General features: G+C 33.7%; 4 protein-coding genes across 4 annotated transcripts in view; 2 read left to right on the top strand and 2 right to left on the bottom strand.

Moving 5' to 3' along the window:
- The window catches only part of LOC105214540 (kinesin-like protein KIF13A), a 178,866-nt gene that overhangs the window by 153,730 nt on the left and 191 nt on the right, over window positions 1–24,945 (bottom strand). The window lies entirely within an intron of this gene.
- LOC105217349 (ARL14 effector protein) lies at window positions 14,235–14,971 on the top strand. The gene has a single exon (XM_011192299.3). It carries the CDS (start codon window positions 14,362–14,364, stop codon window positions 14,764–14,766), a length of 405 nt encoding a protein of 134 aa, XP_011190601.1. The 5' UTR covers window positions 14,235–14,361; the 3' UTR covers window positions 14,767–14,971.
- On the top strand, window positions 15,545–24,935 carry LOC105217351 (ubiquitin-like modifier-activating enzyme ATG7). Its single transcript, XM_011192302.3, has 10 exons — window positions 15,545–16,063; window positions 16,157–16,352; window positions 16,535–16,872; window positions 16,947–17,153; window positions 17,217–17,520; window positions 17,591–17,779; window positions 18,822–19,001; window positions 23,733–24,011; window positions 24,079–24,195; window positions 24,325–24,935. The coding sequence occupies exons 1-10, from the start codon at window positions 15,873–15,875 to the stop codon at window positions 24,376–24,378; spliced, it is 2,055 nt and encodes a 684-aa protein (XP_011190604.1). The 5' UTR covers window positions 15,545–15,872; the 3' UTR covers window positions 24,379–24,935.
- LOC105217350 (32 kDa beta-galactoside-binding lectin) lies at window positions 15,761–23,070 on the bottom strand. The gene is made up of 3 exons (XM_011192301.3): window positions 21,773–23,070; window positions 19,514–20,101; window positions 15,761–19,441 (listed from the first exon to the last, which is right to left on the bottom strand). The coding sequence occupies exons 1-3, from the start codon at window positions 21,862–21,864 to the stop codon at window positions 19,156–19,158; spliced, it is 966 nt and encodes a 321-aa protein (XP_011190603.1). The 5' UTR covers window positions 21,865–23,070; the 3' UTR covers window positions 15,761–19,155.

The raw sequence follows: 24,945 nt of genomic DNA, 5'->3' as shown, positions 1-24,945 counted from the left end.
GGTGAAGAGTGGAGTTCAAATCCGGATGTCTGCCGGAGAGAGAGAGTATTGAATGTTCGGTCACAACCGAACTTAGCCCTTCCTTACTTGTTATATACTAAAATACACTTGTTTGGCTGTTTTCGATGTAATTATCATCTAAAATAATATCTAGTCCCTTTCCCTAATTTCTAGCTGAAATTCTGAGTAGTTTTTCTTCGGGTTTTTTTGTCAAAATTACTTACAAAAAAAATGGAATTCTTGTTAATAATATATGTACATTGAACAGAATTAGATAAATTCATATAAATACTGCATTTTTAATATTAAAAACTGACAATTGTGTTCTCATAGGTCATCAAAATGTAACTATGTATGTATGTATGTGATTGGCGTGGAAACAGTTTAGCCGATTATAGCCGAATCGATCATGTAAGTACTATGAATAAAAAAATCATTCTAATGATTAGTCTATCATAAAGTACCATATTACTACTTGATTTCTTCATGGAAAATTTCATAAATACACTATATTATACATATTTGTGTATAAATGAGAATTTTCATACAAATTTAGAAACAATGTTGACCCACTTGTTTTACTGGCATAATAATAATACTGGCATATAGAGAATTTCATTTTTTCCCAACCGCAACTAAAACAACAAGGGACAGAACCACAAATGTTAACGGCAAAGGTCAAAGTTTAAGACATGCAAACTGATTTTCGCTTCGCTTAAACAGTAAGGTATATACAATGTGGCAAAAGTAAAGGGTTATACAATATGCATATTCACAGGTAAATTTGTAAATATTTAAAAGTATTTTTGGTATTCAATCGAATTATTCTAAGGTATTCTCATATGTGTATGTACATACACCCCGATCCACTTGAATAGGTACATATTATATTTTTAAGTAACGAGCCTATATCTCTTCATTTAGACATCGCAGAAGCTTCATCTGAGCTTTGTTATAAAGATCGATCTATTTTGAACAAATGCTGTAATATACCTTTCATAATTTGGTTTATATGGGGTGTTTTCAAGAACAAGTAAAAAAATGTGCTTTAAAATTTGCATCACTTGAATAGGTACAGTAGTTTTAACACAATAATTTATTTAGATTCACCATACAAGTGTAAATGATTTAGTATAGTTTCACAAATTAATGCTTTTAGTACTTAGCCCTGCCTCCTTTATTCAGGATAATTGAAAAAATTCTGTTCTGAAGGCTCTCATAAAGTCTTTTTAAGTAGTCCATGGATATCTCACTTTTTGCTCTTTTATCGCTGTTATAAGAGATTCCCGATCATCGAATTAACTTGCTGACTCATAAACCTTGCGGGACATCCACATCCAAACGTTTTTCATTATATTATGGTCAGGAGAATAGGCTGAACCACTTCAACAAACTTATATGTTGAGCTGTAATCCTTTATAATACTACCGTTGCAGTGTGAATCGGAATTAATAATTATTGCCGTCGGGACCGTCGAAATTTTCATCTGAATTTCTTCCGCTCAGCGTTTGAAGTGGAAACACGGGCACTGGACCAATTTTTGACTATATTTTTGCTGCAGATTCACTCGTATTAGAAGTTCTTTTTTAATATACCAAAGGACTAGTATATCGCAATAATATTCTCTAGATTTAGATATCGTGAGTCAACTTCTTCTTCTTCTTGACTGGCGTAGATACCGCGGTTATAGCCGAGTCCACAACAGCGCACCACGCATCTCTCCTTTTGGCAGTTTGGCGCCAATTAGTAATACCAAGTGAAGACAGGTCCATCTCCACCTGGTCCTTCCATCGGAGTGGAGGTCTACCTCTTGCTCGGCTTAAACCAGCGGGTACTGCATCGAAAACTTTCAGAGCTGGGGCATTTTCGTCCATTCGAACAACATGACGTAGCCGCTGTCTTTTTATTCGCTGAACTATGTCAATGTCGTCGTATAACTCGTACAGCTCATCGTTCCATCGTCTGCGGTATTCGCCGTTGCCAATGTTTAAGGGACCATAAATCTTCCGCAAAACCTTTCTCTCGAAAACTTCTAGTGCCGTCTAATCGGATGTTGACACCGTCGACGCTTCTGCACCATAAAGTAGGACGGGAATGATGAGGGACTTGTAGAATTTAGTTTTTGTTCGAGGCAACTGCTTCAAGTTTATAGAATTTCCGAAATACATAGGCAATTGATTGTTGAAAACAGTAAGCGTTACAAATTTTTATAAATTGGTCGAATTCGACTTATGCGTTTCCAACAAAATTTTTCAGTTACAGACAGCCAAATTCTATAATTTTTCAACTTTGTCTGCTGTCAAAACCTCTTTCCTTTTTAGTATAAACAACGGCTCTGTCTACTCCTTCCGGCACGAATAGCGGTTTCCTAAGCAATAAGCCGACAATATTTCCATAACAAAGTATTATGCATATTTATAGACGGTTTAAATATGTTTTTTCTTTCCCGCACTTAGATTTTATCTATTTTATAACTTTAATAAAAATGGTGAGTGCTTCCTCTGCCAACAATAGAAGGAGCACACATACGCACTTATTTGGACATCCACAAGTTAGGCAGGCGATTCAAAGAATTTTTACAACACACAAAAGAAGACAAATATTACAAACAAGAAAAAAATTATTTAAAAAGTAAAAAAAGCATAAGAAAAAAAAAACAAAAAGGAAAAAATTAAAAAAAGTTGAAAAAAAAAAAATCAGAAAGAAAGCAACAAGAAAAATGTCAAATTCCCTTTGTGGTAGAATTTCAATAAAACCGCTAAAACACATTTCCCGCAAGTCGTTGAAGTGTGATTGTCATACAAAATATTTAATTAATATAAAAATATGTGACCATGCTGCCACATACACACACATAGATACACATACATATGTATATGTACATATATATAAACTATCAGCGTTTATTACTCAACGTGTATTCAAATGCTTTGGAGACACGTTAACGAAAATATGCAGCAACACTTTGGCGGGTGGTGTCTTACGGCGGTTCTTTCTCCAGCACATACACACATATGTACATATTTACGCACACATATGTATATGCGTGTGTGTAACTGCCGTTCAGGATTGCGGTGGCTCGTTTCAATAGGCTGATTGCCGCTCGATCGCTGTCTGATCTATAAGGCTGCACATTTTTGGACACATGACCAAATACAACAAAAATCGTTTTTTTTGTTTATTGATTTTGCTGTTATTGCTTATTATTAATTTTTTTTTTGTTGCTTAATGTTCATTGGTAATAGCTTGTACATATACATATATAAATAATTTCATCACGACAATGGTATCTAAATGTGACAATACATATATGGCATATTAATAACAAAATTAAAGAAAATACAACAAAACGGAAATAAAATTTAAGGAAAACTTTAAATTTTCAAAAAAAAAAAACATTTTCTTTTTTTAATTTTTTTAATTTATTTTTATACTCTCGCAACAAAAGTTGCTAAAGAGAGTATTATAGTTTTGTCCACATAACGGTTGTTTGTAAGTCCTAAAACTAAACGAGTTAGATATAGGGTTATATATACCAAAGTGATCAGGGTGACGAGTAAAGTTCAAATCCGGATGTCTGTCTGTCCGTTCGTCCGTCTGTCCGTCTGTCCGTCTGTGCAAGCTGTAACTTGAGTAAAAATTGAGATATCTTAATGAAACTTGGAACACGTGTTCCTTGGCACCATAAGAAGGTTAAGTTCGATGGGCGGAAACGGACCACTGCCACGCCCACAAAATGTCGATAACCAAAAACACATAGAGAGCCATAACTAAGCCATAAATAAAGTTATGAAAATAAAATTTGGAACATAGGATCGCAATAGGGAGGGGCACATTTGGATGTAATTTTTTTGTAAAAGTGGGCGTGACTCACTAACGAGAAACGTCAGAAACACCAAATTTTACATAAGAAATGGCAGAAGGAAGCTGCACTGAGATTTTGTTTTACAAAATGGAAAATGGGCGTGGCATCGCCCACTTATGGGTCAAAAACCATATCTCAGGAACTACTCGACAGATTTCAATGAAATTCGGTATATAATATTTTATTGACACCCTGATGACATGTGTGGAAAATGGCTGAAATCGGTTCACAACCACGACTGCTTTCTTTATAACTCACTTTTGAATTCCATCTAAATCCTTCACTTTATAATATATACATTAGGAACCAATGATGATAACGAAATAAAACTTTACACAAATACAGTATATGATCTGTGGCATCACTTGTGAAAAAATTGTCGAAAACGGACTATAACTTTTCAAGGCCCCAGATATCGAACATGTTGAACTCAGCGCCTAAGGTTAAATTTTAACCGAACATATGGGTAAATCTCTCAGCTAATTTAATGTAATTCAGAGGAAATTGTTTTCTTCCAATAGTGTGTCTCTGTTCCAAAAATTATTAAAATCGGGTCACAACATCACAACATATACCTAATTATAGGTTTTTCAAAAATTCGTTGGCCTCCAATCTGCATATATGTATTGATTAATATGTGAGATATCTTAGCGAAATTAAGTGAGTGTATAGTCTTGGATATAGTGTACCTTGCTGGTGAAAATGAATGAAATCGGTTCAGGAATTTCCGCAGCCCTCATACACTATATAGGACGATTTTCGTTATTCAATTAAACTTTATGCCGAATTCATTTGTGCGTTATCTTAATAAAATTTCCTCAATAAATTGCGAGAGTATAAAATGTTCGGTTACACCCGAACTTAGCCTTTCCTTACTTGTTTTTATTTATTTTCAATACAACAGAGAAGAAATGTCTGCTGTGTATTAAATATAATGTTTAGAATCAAGAAACCCGGAAAGAAGTCTTTATGTGGACTTAAGAAACTTAAATATATCATATATGTAAGCGCATATAACTGTAATTAATAATAAAAAAAAATAATTTTGCCTTCAATTACTCCCCAATCCTTCAAAACACGCATCAAAAAATTGCACCCACATATAACTCTAACAAAGCTTAAGATCGAGGCACCTAACACCCGCCACTAACGAGCAAGTTACAAAGATCCCAACAGTCACTTCTCAACAATGTCAAAGTTCTATCCAAACCGCACGCACAACGACCAGTCGAACTAAACAAATAGTCAGTCAGCCAGCCAACTTGTTGACTGTTAGACCCTCACCGCAGTCCATGTCGAAACGGTACCATCAACCATTCACCGCCGGCCGCTTGTAGACGAATCAACCACCATCAGCGACCAATCCTTTAAAACCCGCATCAAAATACTGCACCGCTCATATGACCCTACCAAATCTTAGACTCGAGGCACCTAACACCCGCCACTAACGAGCAAGTAACAAAGCCCCAACAGTCACTTCTCAACAGTGTCTACTTTCGATCCAAAACGCACACACAACGGCCAGTCGAACTAAGCAAATAGTCAGCCTGCAGCCAATCTATTGACTGTTAGACCCCTGGCCACTGTCGATGCCGAAACGGTACCATCACCGATTCACCGCCGGCCGCTTGTAGACGAATCAACTCAGCGGTGTGCATACGCATCTCTGACGCCGACATACTTACTTATTGGTAGTTCTGCCAAGTCGCGTCTACTTAAGCGACACACACGTAAGAATGGCCCAGCGCTTTTGTTGCTACTGTAATATTTCCAGTGAGACGAGTGTCTCAGCGGCACGTGAGTGGGGTGTTAATTAGCTCAGATACAGGTATGGTATTACACAAGTTGTTGTCTTCTGGTACGTCTTCGGCGACGTTGTCGTTGTCTTTTTCGACCTGCATGCGGTGCAGAAGAATCTAAGCGGACAATTGGTAGACAACAAAGCGGTAACGAGGAGACATTTACAACAAATATTTATTGACTAAAAAAATAAAGAATTTCTAAAGAAATTTTAGAAGGACATGCATTGTAGACGTAAATATTAAAGTATTCAAAAATGTATTATACAAAAGTAAAAAGAATTGAATTTGAAATGAACTGTAGTATGTAGTTTGAGGAGCTAGGAAGCTCAGGTGCTAACTACTACTTTTATCTCATAGAAACGTTCAGTTAAAGAAAATTGTAAGTTATCTACCTTAGCTTATGAAAACCAATCTTAGAACGTCTATGACCCGTTTCGACATCTATTCTTTTCAGTCACAAGCCTTGTTTAATAAAACATTAACCGACTTGTCGGTGATTCAGTTTCTCTACATTCGATAAAATATCTCAAATGTTGAAAGAAATCGTACTCTTTTTGTTAAAAATACTTCTAACTTTTCTTTTATCCATTACACTTTCAAAATTTAAATAAAGAAATATACTCGAAGTTTCTAAAACCTTCTCCAAAGATGAGTAATACTCTGAAGACGATTACTTCCCTTATCTTCCACCATTACCAACCTAAAGATCATGGTTTTCCAGAGTCAATTTTCGACTATATGGTAACAAGTAGCAATTCAGTTTCTCAAAGACACTATCCTAGTGTCCCAAGTCACTATATCATTATTTTAAGGAGGTATTCTGGTCTAGGATTTTGAAAAAATCGATTTTTTTTGCATGTTTTGAAAGTTTAGACTTTCAAAATATGACCTTGGAAGGATTTTTCAAAATCCAACTTATTTTCGGAGATACAGCCGATTTTGTGAGGTGGCGTCCGGCCGAGCGGTCTCCTAAACTTTAAACACGTTTTCCTCGAAACTACTACTGAGGTGGTTGACATGATATCTCAAGTTCTACTGAACCGTTTCCTTTGAAATTTGGTATATATCTTCTTTATACAATGCTCTATCGTGTCTGCCTTTTGATTTAAAAAAAATCGAAAAGGTCGCAAAAATCGGGTCAAAATTTTTTTTTCAAGTCGACGCCATTCTGTTATTTAATTAGTTATTTTTTTTTTTTTGAAAATGCGGGTCGACATCCTTACTAATGAAGAATCTTCTTGTTTTTTGTGTTTTAGATCTCTACAAGGGTTGAAATCACGTCATCCAGGACGCACCGATTTTTTTGAAGCCCCCACTCCACCGGTCCGAACGAATTTTGATTTTTTTTCTTGCAGTTTTTTTTTATATTATTAAAATATCAATAAAAAACATATACAAAAATGGATAGTAAAAATGTTTTTTCATTTTTTTTATCTTAGTTTGAAAAATGCCTAAAATTCATGCGTCTAGACCAGAACCCCCCTAAATTTACTTTACATCGAAAACTTCTAAAGCTTGACAGTGTACAAAGTAAAATCTGTCATAAAACATCGAATGTGATGGTGAACCAAGGTGGTCAAAATCAAGACGACTATTTCGTTCGATAATCTTCGTATTACAATGGAAACAGGAATCGGTACTCTTGATGTTGTCGTTTGGGTGGCATAACAAGTTATAATGAAAATTACGAAAAAGAGAAAGTTCTTGAACCAAAATATTTAAAACCATTCCCATTGGAGTAACATGGATCTGCAATAAAGGCATAAGACTTCAAGCCGCACAGATTAGCCCAACTCAGCAAGCTGTTTTTATACAGAGTTTTTATTTCATGTGAACGTTTATTAACTATCAAAATACTTTCAAAATTGTGTTGGTCTCAGTGTTTAATTTTTTCAGAAACGCGAGAAACAAAGAAGCTAGCATCGAAGCACAAAGGGCCTAATTGTGGTTTATATGCGGCCACTTGTAGTCAGACTATCTCGCCTCCCTATGCAACCACCATCAAAAACTGGTACACCAAACTGGTGGATATCCTTAACCTTAGCTTAATTTTAGATATTTATTTTTTTTTAATTTTGTCTGTTCGTACAAGCTAGATCCTGTTGTTGTAACTCTATATAATAATATCCATTTCAATATTTCCAGTCGGGAAAATTTCTGGTATTGTTAGGCACGATACAACCTTCTAATTGAGAGATTATAATGAAATACAATTAACTTTGAGGACTTAAGTGGTAAGATGTGTTTGAAAATTTCAAAAATCGATTTATTTTTGTCTTATTAAATAATGTTTAAAATGTTCTTTAAAAATTCTAAATCGATCCGAATAAAATTCTAGGAGATAGTTCATTTGGTACATTCGCCCATCATGCCTCGTCAGTTACATTTTTAAATTTAAACAGGTTTCTCTCAAAACTCACTTTTTTAAGTCAGTGGACACGATTTTCCCAAAAGTTATGAAGCCATTTCGTTCAAATTTTACTCTCGCAACAAAGTTGCTAAGAGAGTATAATAATTTTGTTCACATAACAGTTGTTTGTGTCACCCAAAACTAAACGATTTAGATATAGGGTTATATACCAAAGTGATCAGGGTGAAGAGTGGAGTTCAAATCCGAATTTCTGTCTGTCCGTCCATCCGTCCGTCAGTGCAAGCTGTAACTTGAGTAAAAATTAAGATATCTTGATGACGAACTTGGCACACGTGTTTTCTGGCACCATAGGAAGGTTGCTTCCGATAGGAAAAATTGAACCATTGCCACGCCCACAAAATTGCGGAAACCGAAAACATATAAAATGCCATAACTAAAGTTATAAAAGTAAAATTTCGTACAAATGATCGCACTAGGATCCGGATGTAATTTTTTCGGGGAAGTAGGCGTGGCCCCGCCCCAAAATAGGTTTTTTGTACACATCTTGTAAACTACTAAAGCTATATCAACCAAACTATCTACAGTCGTTTCTTTTACATACTACCTTATACAGTCCAAAAATTGGAGGAAATCGGATTATAACCTCGCCCACCTCCCATACAAAAGCACTGCACTCAAAATAGTATACAAAATTTTAAATGAGCATGGTTCCGCCCACTTATGGGTCAAAAACCATATCTCCGAAATTACTCGACTAATGAAATTCGGTTCATAATATCTATTTGGCTTCCCAATGATATGCTGTGAAAATAGTTCAAATCGGTTCACAACCACGCTTACTTCCCATATACCTTCTAAAAATCGCCGAAATGGGTCCATAAGCTTTCAAAACCCTATATATCGAATATGAGGACCTCAGTGCTTCTAACAAATCTACAAATTTTTTCAGATATTTTGAAGAAATTCAGAGGGAATATGTTTCTTCTAATAATATGTCTCCGTGCCAAAAATTAGTTAAATCGTTTCATAACTTCCCCTAGCTCCCTTATACCGAATATTAGGGTTTTTCAACTTTCAACGGACTTTATACCATATATATGACGAATATGTGGGTCAAATTTTTTGTTATATTAATAAAATTAAATAAATAAATTGCGGGAGTATAAAATTTTCGGTGACACCCGAACTTCCTTATTTTTATTGTGAATGAACCAATAATGAGTTCTGCTGTCCACGGCGAGAACTTTATTTTTGAGACCCCAAGAAAGACGAGTTACCAAAAGTTGAGTTTTCGGAAATTTTTAATAAGAATTTTATAAAATATTGTTTAAATCTTTGATTGCTGAGTAGTTGCTTATGTTAAATACATATATGAACCTCTGAAATCCAGCTAACCCCTTAATTTATCTTTCCGCTTTTCTTTTTCCTCCTTTTTGTTATCGTTTTTTTTTTTGTTATGATTTTTTTGAGCAAAATATTTTGAAACTTTTTTCTTGGTTTAGATGGGATTATTTTTAACCCCATTTTTAACCGCCAATTTTAATTATTACTAACTTAACCATGGCATATTATAGCAACTCACGCGTGTCCCAAAGACCCAACTATCTTGGTAATTCAATATTAAACCATTCAGATTCATGTCATCAATCTTTCGGTGTCAATTTAAGCACCCTGTACACCACCAATAAGAGAAGAACCTCGGTTAAGTACTCAACATCAATTATGGTTTATTTAAATCCAACGAAACGCCCTTCTTGGAAACCCCTTTATACGGCTTTACATGCATGTAAGGCTGGAAATATGTCACGAACATTATGGTCTATAACGCACCCACCGGAAGAAGGCGATGGGATATGCGATATGAGACGCTCGCATACATACATACATATTAAATATGTTTATAAGCATATTTAAATGTAAATATATTTATCTTCAGATTATCGGCTGCAACTTGGTTAGAGTTTTTTTTTTAATTTTTTATATTTTCATTTATATGTGTTTAAAATCAAGTATGTGTGTGTCTTTTCTTTTGACGAAGAGTGAAATATTTTCAGTTGTGCTCACTCTAGTGTTCGTGCATAGACACTTGTTGCTCAGCACTTTCATTCAACTATTGAGGAACGAATCATAGGCATATACTCGTACGCCTGCCTTACTACAGTTTGTATGTGACATTTATTGTTACAACAATAAAGCAATTACATATATGCTTACATACGAACAAACATCGATATTTGCTTACTTAGTTTATGGCTAAAGACGAAATGAAATGCGCTTAATTAAAATTCAACTCAGGCGCCATTGTGTGGAAGGCACGCACACATGCGCACATGCGCTTAGTGTGTATGTGTTGGCTTGAGCTGGCTTACCTGTTGACCGGAATTGCTTTGAGTGTGTATGTGTATTTTAGGTTGTTGGTATTAGTGCGTCACGCTGCAACACCCGCACTATGTCATTGTATTGGTGTATAAAAAATCATTTACTCGGCAGCGTTTTCGAATATCTCTACGAGTTCTAACCAATTTTACAAACGCACTTTTTGTAAAAATACTCACACACAGATACATACATAGATACGTATACGTCGCCTACATGCAAATCGCGCACGCACACAACAACAACAACAACGCGGCGATTTGTATTTTTCGTAAACTTCTTCAATAAATAAATTTGTGTGTTTTTTACTTTATGTTTTCAGTGAATTTCTTGAGCCGGCGAGAAGGTGTGGTGCTGAGGTCGTGCTGGGTCTAACAAATCAGTTGCCAATCAGTCACCGCGACTGACGGATTAATACTGGTGTTAAGAGTTGAAATAAATTTTTACTCCTTGACAACAAAATAAAAAATATAATAAAATAAAAAAAACGAAATTTAATAAAAATAATATTTTAATAATAATGAAAAATAAGCAAATCTTGCTCTATAAAAAATAAACAATAAAAACATACTTCGAATAAAAAATTTAAAATAAAAAAATATTTTAATTGAAAAAAAAATTAAAAAACAAAATTATTTCAAATAAAAAAAAATTTAAAAAAAATATTTTTTTACAAATTATTATAAATCAAAATACTCTCCATAAAACAAAAATTGTTCAATTAAAAAAAAATATTGAAAAATATTTTAATTAAAATTTTTTTTAACCAGATTCTACTCTTAACTTAAAAAAAAATCCAGTAAAAAAATATTTTGAATAAAAAAAAAATTCTAATAAAAAATATCCAGAATAAATTCTTTAATATATAAAAAATTTACAAACCGCATAATTGCTCAACGACCTTTTTTTAAACAAAAATCTGTTGATCAGTTGGCAAGATGTCGGCATAGCTGAAATTAGGCTTTTGCGCCATTCTATTTGAAAGCGGCTATGCTGCATCTAGTCAATTATTTCAACGGTGCAATCAACACTGAGTGAAACAGCAACAGAATATACACAAAAAATAATTTTATGAAAGTAAATTATAAAAAGGTAAAATAACTCAATACGGATTAACGGAAAAAATGTTTAAGTAATTTTATAAGATATTTTACGTCCGAAACCGAATTTGTCACAAAGAAAAATCCAGTGAAAATCAAGCAAAATTAAACAAATAATAATAATAAATAGTGTTGTGCAAAAAATAGAAATTTTGAGAGCAAACATTGAATAAAAAATAATAATTAATAATAAATGTAAATAAAATAAAAATATAATAGAAATAAAAATACTAAAAAATTACTACAAATGATTCGAATTTTGTTTACCCGACGCGCATTTAAAGTTAAACAAATTTAAAATTAACTTTTTTCCCATTGTCAAATTGACTTATGGAACTGGCGACATTATTGGATAATCTAAAAAACTTATATTTTGTGATATCCTTTTCGAGTCTCCGTCTAGAAAATGATTGCTTTCCTGGGCAATATCAAACAGTAGCGCTCGTAAGATCCATGCTAGCCAAACCACAAATAAAAATGTGAACAGCACTCTTGGCAGAAAATATGGTTTGGACTCACTAGGCTTCAACATCACTCTTTCTCGAATATTCTCTGAAATCTGCACAATCTGATTTCAGTGGAATAACTATTGACTCTCAAGAACTTACTCTGAAGCTTGTAGCAGTTAGGGAGTATTACGAGGTTCCACTATCACATATTCGACGATGTATGTAAGTTATCTCTAAAAGCTTTCGCCAAAAAAAATTTAATTTTGCAAATTTCATTGAACATGAAATGAGTCTTATACGTCGGATAGGCGTCGTTGTTCTCAATTGTTTTTAAATTAATATATAAATTTTGCTAACTTGGTTTTGTTTGATTTTCCTACCTATTTGAAGTATTGCTTTTAATGGTATCCAACAATTTGGAAACCCGAAAGGAATTGTGACTCCTACCAAACAATTTAGAAGCTTTTAGAAATCAAAAATTAATTCAAAATCTAATTCCAAATTCTATAGGGTGAGACATTAGAAAAAACTCTTATATTTCGTATAAATTTTGAAAACACGGGCTATCAGGTTCAAAACATGCTCTCTGCTATTCGTTTGTGGTATATGACGATATACGTATGTACTTTTTTGCGAAGCCCGCTTAACTACAATAACAAACAATTTAAGAACTTTCCTAAGTAAACAATGTAGAACGACTGTGTGGATAGGTTGATTAAGGTTTGTATAGCGTACGTGAGAGAATATTCATCTTAATTTCAATTTAAATTAAAAAAAAATCCAACTTTCATACAAGACTAAGTAATTATTTTTATTAAACTACTTGTCTTTCCAGGATTAAATAAAAATTAACTGGATAATTATCTTAAACAGAAACGAGAACCAAGATATATGAGTAAAGGCAATTCTGGTCATCAAGATCGACATACTAAATAATATTTCCAAGGGAATTCTACGAAATCTAAAAGGCGAGATTATCGATATGTAGGTATTGTATCATGAAGGTCAACCGAGTAGAATGAGAGAACTGATCTATTCGAATCCATTTTCAAATTGCAAAATTAAGCACGATGGATGTACGACAATGGTCTACGTCTAGCCGGGTCCAAGAAACCGGAACGTCCATGTAATATTATTGATTATCGTTATCGTTGTTGGTACTTCTATTACAATCTCTACTCTTAACAACAGTTTGCGCGACTCAACGACTTCCCCATATCGGAGGATCAATAATAATAGTATCGCCACAATCATAGCACAAAAAAACAATTCGTGTAGAATTTTCTGTTTGTCAGATTTATGAATATATTTGCACAATCTTTGCTCAAAATATTACTTTTTAGGTTATTGACTATCAAAACTCATAAGTGTATATTATATAAATATAAAATTTGTAATGCAGAAGTCGCCACGTTCATATTTATTTCAATTTATTAAAAGCTAAGTTTTTAATTTATTAGCCTGTACTAAGTTATAATAATAAATTACTGCATATAATATTGAAATAAATCACTTCCGGTTATTTGGAATATTTAATTGCTATTAAAAAAACGATTTTCTATTTTTGAGTTATGTGATTTTTGCAGCAACATTTTGTTATATCGAACCACTGCATTGCTTTCATAATGTGCGTGAACGTGTTGGAATTTTTATATTCACCTTAGCCGCTAAATTGGTGCTGGCCATTAAATCACTACACACACACGCAAGCGCATATGAGTGCATGGGTGTGCATAATAAATTTATATACACTTACACAAAAGCAATTGAGAAACGATAAATACCATAAAATGAGCCAAAAATGTAAGCAATGAAGAAATTCCGCCAATAATCGAAGTGTATTTGTCATATAGAAAGTGGTAAGTTGCCTCGTGCCAAATCAAAGACCACCTACAAACTGATTTAGTCATTGGTCGCCAAAAAAATGCTTGTTGTTAAGCGAAAGTAAAAGTTATTAGATGAAATTAAGTTATAAAGAAGGAGGTATTGAAAAATATATGTATGTAAGTGTTTAGAAACTGGGTCTTAAGAAAGCTTAAGCGAATACTACACTGTCACTATATGTATAAAAATTGGCATAGTGCAGGTGATTAAAAATTAAAAAAAAAACTATTATTTACTTTGTTGCCATTTTGTTTCTTAACTTCAAACCAGTCCCACATTTAATCTAGCTTCTATTTATCCACCCCTTATATTGCTTACTCGTAAATTCCTCAATTATTCCAAAAAAATAAATGCAATGTCCGGCAACCACACAAGGTCTTCAACAGCTGATTTCTAATACTTGACTGTCAAAATTGTTTAATATTACAAGACTAGCGCTTAAAATATTTGTAATTTCTACAAGTGAATTATTTAAAAAACATATTAAGAGAAAATAGTAAAACTACCCAATATTATGGATGCTGATAGCGAACTAACCGAAGGTGTCGGCGCACTGCGTATGTCGTTGCGTGAACGACCACGCAAACAACAGTCAGACCGTCGTCTGCGCGAGCGTTCGGAAGATCTCAAGTTCCTAGAAGATTTTGATCCGGAAAAATCAAATCGTGAGAAGCGCAAGTTGAAACGAAAGCTAACCAACCCACGTTCCTCTGTTTACGATGAGTACGGTCATATGCGCCATAATGGCATGGATATATGCGACTGCCTGGACGAAAGGTGTCCTGGTTGTTGGTTTGAATGCAAAAACTGTGGCTCCACACGCTGTGGCGTACAGTGTCGTGTGAATAGAAAACAGTTTGTGGATGAGATTACATTTGATGGTAAAGATGTGGTGATAAAAAATAAATTTACACTTTAGCTTATAAAATTAAGGTTTTAAAAGAGAATAGCATGATTTTCATACGGATTTCATGTTACACAGTTTGTACAAGACTGTTTTTTTAATTTTTTATATTGCGTTAAGTATTTAATTAATTATTCTGCGCACTAATTTTATTAATAATTGTATTATATGAATATGTGTATTTATTTATAGTGAAAGATTTTAAAATAAACTCATACATTTCTATACAATGATTTATAAAAAATGTTTTAAATAATTTCATGCAATGTAGATAATTAGAAAAGGTGCTTAATAAAATATGTATTAGGTGTTGTCATGGTAAATGAACATGGGTCAACATAACATGGTTTTCAGAATGAAAATGTTTGCGGAGCCGGAACGTTCCGATGTTTCAAAAGAAAAAGGAATCCTTACTCAGCAGAGTTTATAAATTATTTACGATTAATATATGTTACTTTACAACAACAATAACAAGGAAAGAAAATTTTAAATTATTATTTGAACTAAAAACAATTTACAGCATTTTCTAGCACAATAACTGCAGGAATAACTAAAATAATGAATTTTATATTTAATATTACTCTAAAAAATAATAATATTAACAATAATAAAAACAACAAAAAAATTTCATATAATTTTTATAAAAATTATTACCTTTCTTCATGTCATCAAGTCAATATGCACACTGTGCGGTATTTTTTAGGGTTAAATCAAGAAATTAAAAATAAGTGGCAACACATTTTGTCTTTGTTTCAATCAGCTGGCGTGCTGAGTTTTTATACGTCGTCCAAATGTTTGTGTTTTTATTTGCGACCATTGATTACAATACATATTTTTGTTTTTATCTATAGCATATCGATTTTAGTAGCTCCGCGTCTAGATTTTGGCCATTGTATACACAAAAACACAAGTGGCACGACGTGAAATAAACAAAAAGCAAAAATACGCTTGCGTGTGTAAACACAAAGAATTATATTTTTGCAGTCAATGCTATACTAGCTTGAGATAAACCTATATTTGAGATAAAATCAACCACGACGACGGCTGGATCAGTAACAGCACACAAGTTTAACAAATAAGTCTTATCTAAGAGTGATAGTTAATTATAAAATTAGTACGAGATGTCAGACACGGCCGTACTACAATACGCACCATTGCAATCATTTGTGAATCCAAATTTTTGGCATAAATTATCGGATATAAAGTTGAACCATGATCGTCTATCGGATGCTCCAAAGCCCATTTTTGGTTACTACACCAATTTCAACGCCAAATCATGTTTACTAGAAACAGATTATTCTGCTTTCAACGGGTGAGTTCGTCGTAAGAGATGAGTTAATCAAAATTAATCTCATATAGCCGTGCGCTAATTACTAATGTAAATAAACCATTTGGCAAATTCCAGCGACTTTACGGCGCCAAGACTTTATTACCCTGCAGTCGGTACGCTCTACAACAAAAATACAATTGAAGACTTCAAAGCTTGTGATAAAAATGAATTGCTGCGGTTAGAGGGGCGTAAATTGGTGGATGATTTTCGAAGTGACCGTGTTCTGGATGACCCCAAGTTACTTGCGCGATTCTTTGTTCTTTCCTTTGCGGTAATATATATATATTTTACTAATTATGACGTCACTTGTTTTTGTACATACATGTCGGGGTGGATTTCCTCAAACGTAGTATTTATTTGTGTAATTAAGTTATTGACCTTTACTGAATTGCATATTCTTATGCTTAAATAATATTTGTTGAAATCTTTTTATATTTATAATATTTTTTACAGGATCTAACAACATACAATTACTACTATTGGTTCGCATTTCCCTGTCCACTTACACCAACAATAAAAATGGAAAGTGGTTCCTCACCACAGTCTTTGTCTGACATTCCAGAATTGGAGCATTTAGAACGGTTACTAAAAACTCAAGTACAAAAGCCCGATTTCTTTATAGTCAAAAGCAAGGAGACGGATACTATCTATACATTAAAAGATTTATTAGTAAATAGCGCGTCATTAGCAGAACAAAGCGATGAACTTTATTTTGGTTTTGCTGACCCCAGTGAATACGAGCATCCCTCATGGTTGATGCGTGTTTATGCAGCGTATATTTTTTTCAAATGGTTAGTTACATTTATTTTTATATAATTATTTATAAATTTCAGATTTTTCAATTTTATTTATTTTATATATACAGTCCTGACTTAGTTGGTAAAACGGTAAAATTTTTGGGTTTGCGCTTTGACAACAAAAACGAATGTGGTAAAAGCCTCGTTTGGACTGTGAAACAAACGGAACCAGTGAATTTCGACGATGACACGCCATTTGTAGGTTGGGAACCCAATCGCAATAACAAAATGGGTCCACGTATGGTTTCAATGCGAGACAGCATGGATCCCACAATGTAAGTTTAACTTATAACAAAAAAAAACGAAATATTTATTTTTTAATTTTTTTTCGATTTTAGACTAGTCGAAAGTGCCATAAACTTGAATTTGAAACTGATGAAATGGCGTTTAGTGCCCGATTTGGATTTAGATGTAATAGCGAATACGAAATGTTTACTCTTTGGCGCCGGCACACTCGGTTGTAATGTGGCGCGCAATTTACTCGCTTGGGGCTTTAAGCACATAACATTTCTGGATAATGGTCGTGTTAGCTATTCAAATCCATTGCGACAAACACTCTACACGCATGCAGATGCTATTGCCGGCAATGCAATGAAGGCGGAAACGGCGGCCAAACGTGTGAAGGAGATTAATCCAACAGCTGTGCGTTAAAATTATAGTGTGGTTATATTGTGTTGGTTTAAAATTGTATAACTTTATATTTCACTTTCAGAACTCCACGGGGCATGTCATGCAAATACCCATGCCTGGTCACACCATAGGCGCATCGATGGTGCAACAAACCGATGAGGATTTAAACACCATCAAACGTTTAGTGGAAGAGCATGATGTTATTTTCTTGCTAACCGATTCACGTGAGAGCCGTTGGTTGCCCACATTGCTGGGCACTACTTTCCAGAAGGTGTGTATAGTGTTTTAATATATGTAAGTTGTATACTCTCGCAACAATGTTGCTAAGAGAGATTTTATTATAGTTTAGTTCACATAACGGTTGTTTGTAAGTCATAAAACTAAACGAGTATAAATCCGGATGTCTGTCTGTGCGTCCGTGCAACAGATAACTTGAGTAAAAATTAAGATATCTTGAGGGGCCATATTTCGATGTAATTATTTTTGAAAAGTGGGCGTGGCCCTGCCTCTAATAATTTTTTTGTACATTTCTCGTAAACTAATGAAGCTAAATAAAACAATTTTTTTGCAGTCACCTCCCTTATGTGTAATGTCATAAAAAAAGGTGAAATCGTATAATAACCAGGCCCACCTCCCATAGAAAGGTTATATTGAAAATTACTAAAAGTGCGTTAACTCACTAACGAAATGCATTAGAAACACTAAATATTACAGTATTCACTCAGATTAAAAAAAAAATGGAAAATGGGGGTGGCTTCGCCCACCTATGTGTCAAAAACCATATCTCCGAAACTACTCGACCGATTTCAACGAAATTCGGTATATAATATTATCATGACAACCACGTCTACTTCTCATATGACTTAATTTTGTATTCCATCTGATTCCCTCACTTTATACGAGTAATATATACATTAGGAACCACTGAAGATAGCTGAATAAAACTTGACAGAAAAATTTTCGAAATTTGTTTATAACTTTTCAATGCCCCTGTTATCGAACATGAAGAAGTCATTGCCTAAGGGTAATTTTGCACCGAAAATATCGGTAAATATCTCAGATATTTTAATGTAATTCAGATGTTTTTCAAAAATACGGTGGGCTTTATACCTCAAAAATCGGTTAAAATTGGTGATTAAATTAGTGATTTTCGTTATTTTAGTGGACTTAATGTCGAACATATGGTTGAAATCTTAATAAAACTATATCATAAAATTGCGAGAATATAAAATGTTCGATTACACCCGAACTTATCCCTTCCTTACTTGTTTTATTTAATTTTTGCTGATTCATTTCTTTTTTACTTTTTACAGATCGTTATCAATGCAGCTTTAGGTTTCGATAGCTACTTGGTGATGCGTCACGGCGCTGGTACGAAAGTCGACGAAGCAGCTGGCGATGCTGCGCAACCAATAGATATAGGTGATCTGAAGTGCATTGGTGGTGGCAATTTGGGCTGTTACTTCTGCAATGATGTCACAGCGCCAGGAAATGTGAGTAAAATTTATAAAAAAAAAAAAATATTTTTATTTTTAAGGTTATGTTTATTTTGCATATGAAATACTAGTAAAAATAACAGTTTTATACAAAAACAATTGTAAACTTATATAAGACAAGCTAGTTTGGCATACGGACTGTTGTCAAGTGTTAAGCGCATTCAAAGTCATGCTTTGAATACTTTTCGAAACCCGTACAAGAGGGGTCACCCATTTGCAAATGGTCCACACCCGTCACATGCATATGCAACCCATTTATGCAGGTCACTTTGAAACCGACCAGATTTTGAAATACATTTGTTGTGCGATAGGCAAAGCTGCAGAAGTTGTAGCCATCCACGGCGGTGAGAAATTCACGCTCTGTAAAGGCGAAAGCAAGCTTGAATTGCTGATTAAAGACGAATGGAAAGCCACCGTGACGTTCCTCCTGTCCAAATCTGTGAAATTACAATTTGCATATATTTTTAATAGAAATCTCTCAAAAAGTGTAACTGTATTAGTAGACTCACTCAAATGCTTTGTTCATTGAATTGCGTACAACGGCTTTCTGATCGAAACGCACGCTGAAATGCAATTCCTCACGTTTCGTGTCACTGTCCATAAACTTAATTATAAATTGTCCCTTCTTATTGTCGAAACAACGTGCCGTTATCACAATCAAATGCCCTGGGCTGAACATTATCGGTGAATCATTGCTGAATGCCTTACCAATATCGGATGATTGTATAGCTGGCCAGGGATATGGGAAGACAGCGCGATGATCCACTTGCTTAATCACCTGTATTTGTTCGCTGATCTCGATGCTGCGTAACGCTTGCACTGGCATGCGATAACGGAATGTACAAAATGGCCGATTATTGATGGCAATGTGAAATTTATCCTCACAAGCGAGTATGTAAATGACGAAGAACTCGCCCGACTCAATGGGATTCTGCAATGAGTGGCCTTCAATGTCATGTATCTCCTCTTCACCCCATACGCCAGCGATACGTGCATTGCGCACAATTATATCCTTGCGAAAGTAGCAAGCGAAACGCAAACCGATATCTGCATTTGGATCTATCACAGATTTGGCCGTTGATAGACTGATTTGAAATCTTCAAGAAAATGTGTTTTGTTAATAATTATACAAAGCTTAGCGTTTGGCACGTTGTATGTACTTTCATATATGTATGTTTGTAGATAAACAATCGACTTTTCAATGTTCTAACGGTTATATATAGTATGCTATGCTATGCCATTTAGTTTTACATTTTTTTTATAAATGCGCCTAAATGTATACTACAAAATATGGAATTTAAACCTCGAATTCGGATTTCTATGTGACTTTAACTTATAGAGAGGCCCCTTCAACCTAATTTTTTGTGTCTTATAATTATCTAAAAGCAAATTTGAGTGGTCCTTACGGTTATCCTTTTTAAACTCTTGCAACAAAATTGCTAAGAGAGTATTATAGTTTTGTTAACATGACGATTGTCTGTAAGTCGGAAAACTAAACGAGTTAGATATAGGGTTATATATGTATATCAAAATGATCAGTATGACGAGACAAGTTGAAATCCGGGTGTCTGCCTGGGAAAGTGAGCGTGGCCCCACCCACTACTAAGTTTTTTGTATTCAACCAAAGTCACAGGAACTCAGCCTTTCCTTTCTTGTTTTATTATTATTCATAATTTTCTTGAGCAAAGCCCTTTGGAAATTGAATTTCATTATTTTTCGGTATAATTATAATCGATTACTATATAAACAAGCGCAAATATTTTAAGGACGCGTTAATCGACTGTTTATTTTTTAATTCATTCACGATCTGTAGTTGTTTGTTTTTGTTATAATTTTTTTTTTAATTTTATGAGTGAATATAGCGCTCAAAATAAATAATAGAGGAATTTACCAAAAAATTTAATTGTAAAATGGAAAGATTCGACTTCGCTGGAGATTGGAGTTCGCTGAACTGATGAAAACAGATGTTGTTGATAACAAGCCTCTGGAACTGCAGTAATTTAATAACCTTAACTTGGGAACCTATAGCAAACCAAGGGTCTTTTGACAGTATTTGCTACAGGCCGTACGCTTTATCCGGCACTGGTCATCTCCTGCCACTAATACAGTCTTAAACTCTCATAATACTATCTGTCATGGTGTAGAGGACTATTTAGAGCTCATTAGATACTTTTGAGGTTTCAATGGTTAAAAAAAGGGTTAAACTCTGATTTTATGCAAATTAATAAATGAATTGATGGTCTCAATTTTTTAGTTCTCTTTTATGATTATTTTATTTATAAGATTTGTATTCGATATGTGAGTAAATATATTTGAAACAAAACTTATTTAATGAATACCCAAACATTACTCACACCATCAAAAACTCAACAGCCACAAAATTTGTTAATAGTTATATTCAAATATTTGTTATCTATCAAATCTTATATGCGTGTAGGCATAATTGGTTAGATTATTTTTGAAAGTAGATTACACTATCAGTATTTTTGTTAAACGCTCACAAATGTTTGTATGTAGTTAACTAACACGTCACGCAGCGCATTGCTCATCGCCGTTAGTGAATGCCTTAACGCTAAGTTTACGAAATTTCGAAAGCACGTCTAATTAAAACAATTATTTGTATTATATTTACAAAAAATCGAAAAACGAAATACACTTGAGTACACTTATAGATTCTAGCAAATTAATGCCCGTCAGCGCATTGAAAAGTCGATTGTTTACACATACATATATTGAACTGGAGCAAAAGCACACACTCGCCTGCTTACCTTGAGGCGCTATCAATGGTCTTCGCCACAATCTCTAAGGCATGTCCAAATTCCAGATGATTTGCCAGATTGCCCGCATATTCTGTTAACATTTTTGTTTGTATTTGAAACTAGCTTGTAGTATATTTCAAATCAATTTTTTTTTGATTATCTTTTAAATAATTTATATTAATTTTTATTATAAACCCGCACGTTTTCACAACACAAAACGTTCTCGGCCGCACTTGACAAATGACAAAAATCAACTGCAAAAGGTAAAAGCCCCGTATGTTATCAGCACATTTGCTAGATATTTTAAAGTTTTAATAAGCACATATGTACATGTGTACGTATGTATCTAAGTATCTACGTTAAGGTGGATAATGTTTCACTTGCTGTTATCGCAGTATGTGTTAGTCGCCACTCGGCGTATGTGTAACTTTTGCGCTCCGACTTATAGCAGTTGGTGTTGTTGTTTTTGGCTTTTTATCTAATCATTAAATAAATAATTGTTGATATTCTTGGGTGCTGCACAAAATGTTTTTGTATGAGTTGTATTTTTTCACTAATATTCGACTTTTTTAGTATCAATTGTTGTATTTTTGTTTGTATTATACTTTATTTTAGTTTTGTTATTTAACTTTTAACTTATTTTTAACATTACTCTTTTACTTTTTTGTTATTCTTTATTAAAATTATTGCTTTGTTTTGCTCTCCCACCTTAGGACTGCTATTAACTCTGTTTCTGCCAAGCTTCACACACACACACACACACAACTGTTGCTTAGCAGTTGTTATACTCTGTACCCATAAAAATACTCAGCTGTTTCAACAGCTTTATTTATTTACATACTTTTTCACAAAACAGATATTTATGCACACGTTTTATTTGTTATTTTGTTAACATTTTCCCACCGGCATTCGCCGCTCATTCTCGTGCTTGCGAATTCCACGTAGCGTCTCCACGATAGCGTCTGCAGTCAACACAAGCACGCTAGTCAATGTGTTCCGAGTCGCCGTGAGTTTTGCTTGACCCAAAACGACAGTCGCCGAAATTTACATTATTACTTTCGTTGGCGTTTAATATTTTTTGCGTATTTACTACTACTACTTTTATTTACACAAAAATACACAACAAGCAGTTTTTGCCATTTCTACATACCAAAATAATCGCATTTGTCTGCTGCTGCCAGCGTTGTGTGCGTGCCCGCCAATTGTAACATATCTAAATAATTCACTTTCTTGTTTTTTATTTTTGTTTTTTTGTGCGCTTGAAACTTGTTTCTTACGTCACATTTAACAATTGTCACGCAGCTCAGCAATTTATTAGCTCATTGATAGTTTGCCTACAATTTTATATTAATGCCATGATGCTCTCTCTCGCTCTTTTATTTCTATTTCGTCTTTAATTTATACATTTGCGTTGTGTGCAGCAAGCACTTTTGCACTCAAAATAAACAAATAATAGTCACTCATACTAAACATTGCAAATTGCATTCACATGTACATATGTATGAGTGTGTGTTTTTTGTACATACATATGTATGTATGCATTTATTAATAGCCGCAGCATTAATAATTGTATTTTTTATTTTTAATTTTTCCTCATTTCATATTATTTTGTTACAAAAATATTAGCCAAATGTTTGAAACGTCATTCTGTTTAACTGTTAACCAAAAACAGAAGGCAATATTTAATAACATGGTGTTTACAGCTGTCACAAATGTTAAGCTCACCAAATGGTGGATAAATTGCAAAAATACTAATGAAAATTTGACAATTATTAATTGAGCTTATTTTATTAAATAACAAAGAAAAAGAAAAATTTCACCGAAAATAAAGAAACTGAATTTGTTTTATAGACGATTATCGTCTATAACTGTTATATATAATTATTCCATGTAAATGTGACAAAAGCTATATATATTTAAAGGAATATATTATACCAAATAATCATTTTAAACATTTTTCACACACCAGTCGCTCAAAGATCGCACATTGGATCAGCAATGTACCGTTACACGGCCAGGTGTATCGTGTATTGCCGCTGGCTATGCAGTTGAGTTATTGGTCTCATTGCTGCAGCATCCACTACGCGACCGCGCGCCCGCCTATTACTGTGCTAACGGTCAATCGGAGAGCAAAGAACCGGAGGGACTGCTCGGCATCATACCGCACTCGATACGCGGGCAACTGAGTAATTTTGAAAATATTTTGCCGGCGACCCAGAAATTCTCGCAGTGTATTGCATGTTCGGAGGTAAGTAATTGCTTGAATATTTAATTGTTTTGTTGTTGTATGTAATAAACATTTTTGTTGTTCACAGAAAATAATTGCGGAATATCGCGCGCAAGGCAATGCATTCTTGTTCAAAGCTTTCGAAACGGCTAAATATCTAGAAGACTTGACTGGTATCTCTGATTTTAAGGCGCTGGATAGCACGGTGAGTGTAAAATAAAATTAAATTAAATAAAAAAATAATATTGAAAAAAAAAAATAAAAAATAATAAAAAAATGATCATTTCAAAAAATATTAATATATAATAAAAATAAATGTTTTATTTTTTTTTAGATTATCGACTTCGATGACTCCGACTTGGAAATGTCTGAAACGGAGGATATGTAATTTTGACCAACGCAATTTTTTATAATTGTTCTCCAAAAGCCTGAATCTACTTGCTTTTTAGCATAAGTTAATTGTTGTGAGCATTACCCAACGGCATACATATATTCGTAAAAGTCAATTAATTGCATGTTTTAACAAACAGATAAAGCATATATATTTTAAATTCGATTTTATAGCATTTATAAAAAATACTGAAATTATTATGTTTAACTATGATTTTATAACACATAATTTCCTTATATTTTAAGCCTAAAGATTTTAGATTAATTTTGAGAATGTATATTACATATGTACATAGATATCTATGTATATGTATATGTATATATACTAGTGCGTTGTAGGCTTATGTGTTTTATGTTTAGTTCTTTGTATACTAGATTTATACGTGTATTCATATATAAAAGTAAAAAAATAAATTGATTAAAAAACAGAACTAAAAATGCCAAAAATTATTTTTTACAAGCGCGGGGATTAATATGTGGACCGAGGTTGTTTTTTTTAAATAAATTAGAGCAATTTGAAACAATGAAGTATTTTATGTAGGGTTTTATAGTAAAAATTATAACA

The sequence above is a fragment of the Zeugodacus cucurbitae genome, chromosome 6, assembly GCF_028554725.1.
Source record: "Zeugodacus cucurbitae isolate PBARC_wt_2022May chromosome 6, idZeuCucr1.2, whole genome shotgun sequence".
NCBI classification, from domain to species: Eukaryota; Metazoa; Arthropoda; class Insecta; order Diptera; family Tephritidae; genus Zeugodacus; species Zeugodacus cucurbitae.
Note: the sequence above shows the minus strand (reverse complement) of the source record. Positions and strands in the feature narration are given on the sequence as shown.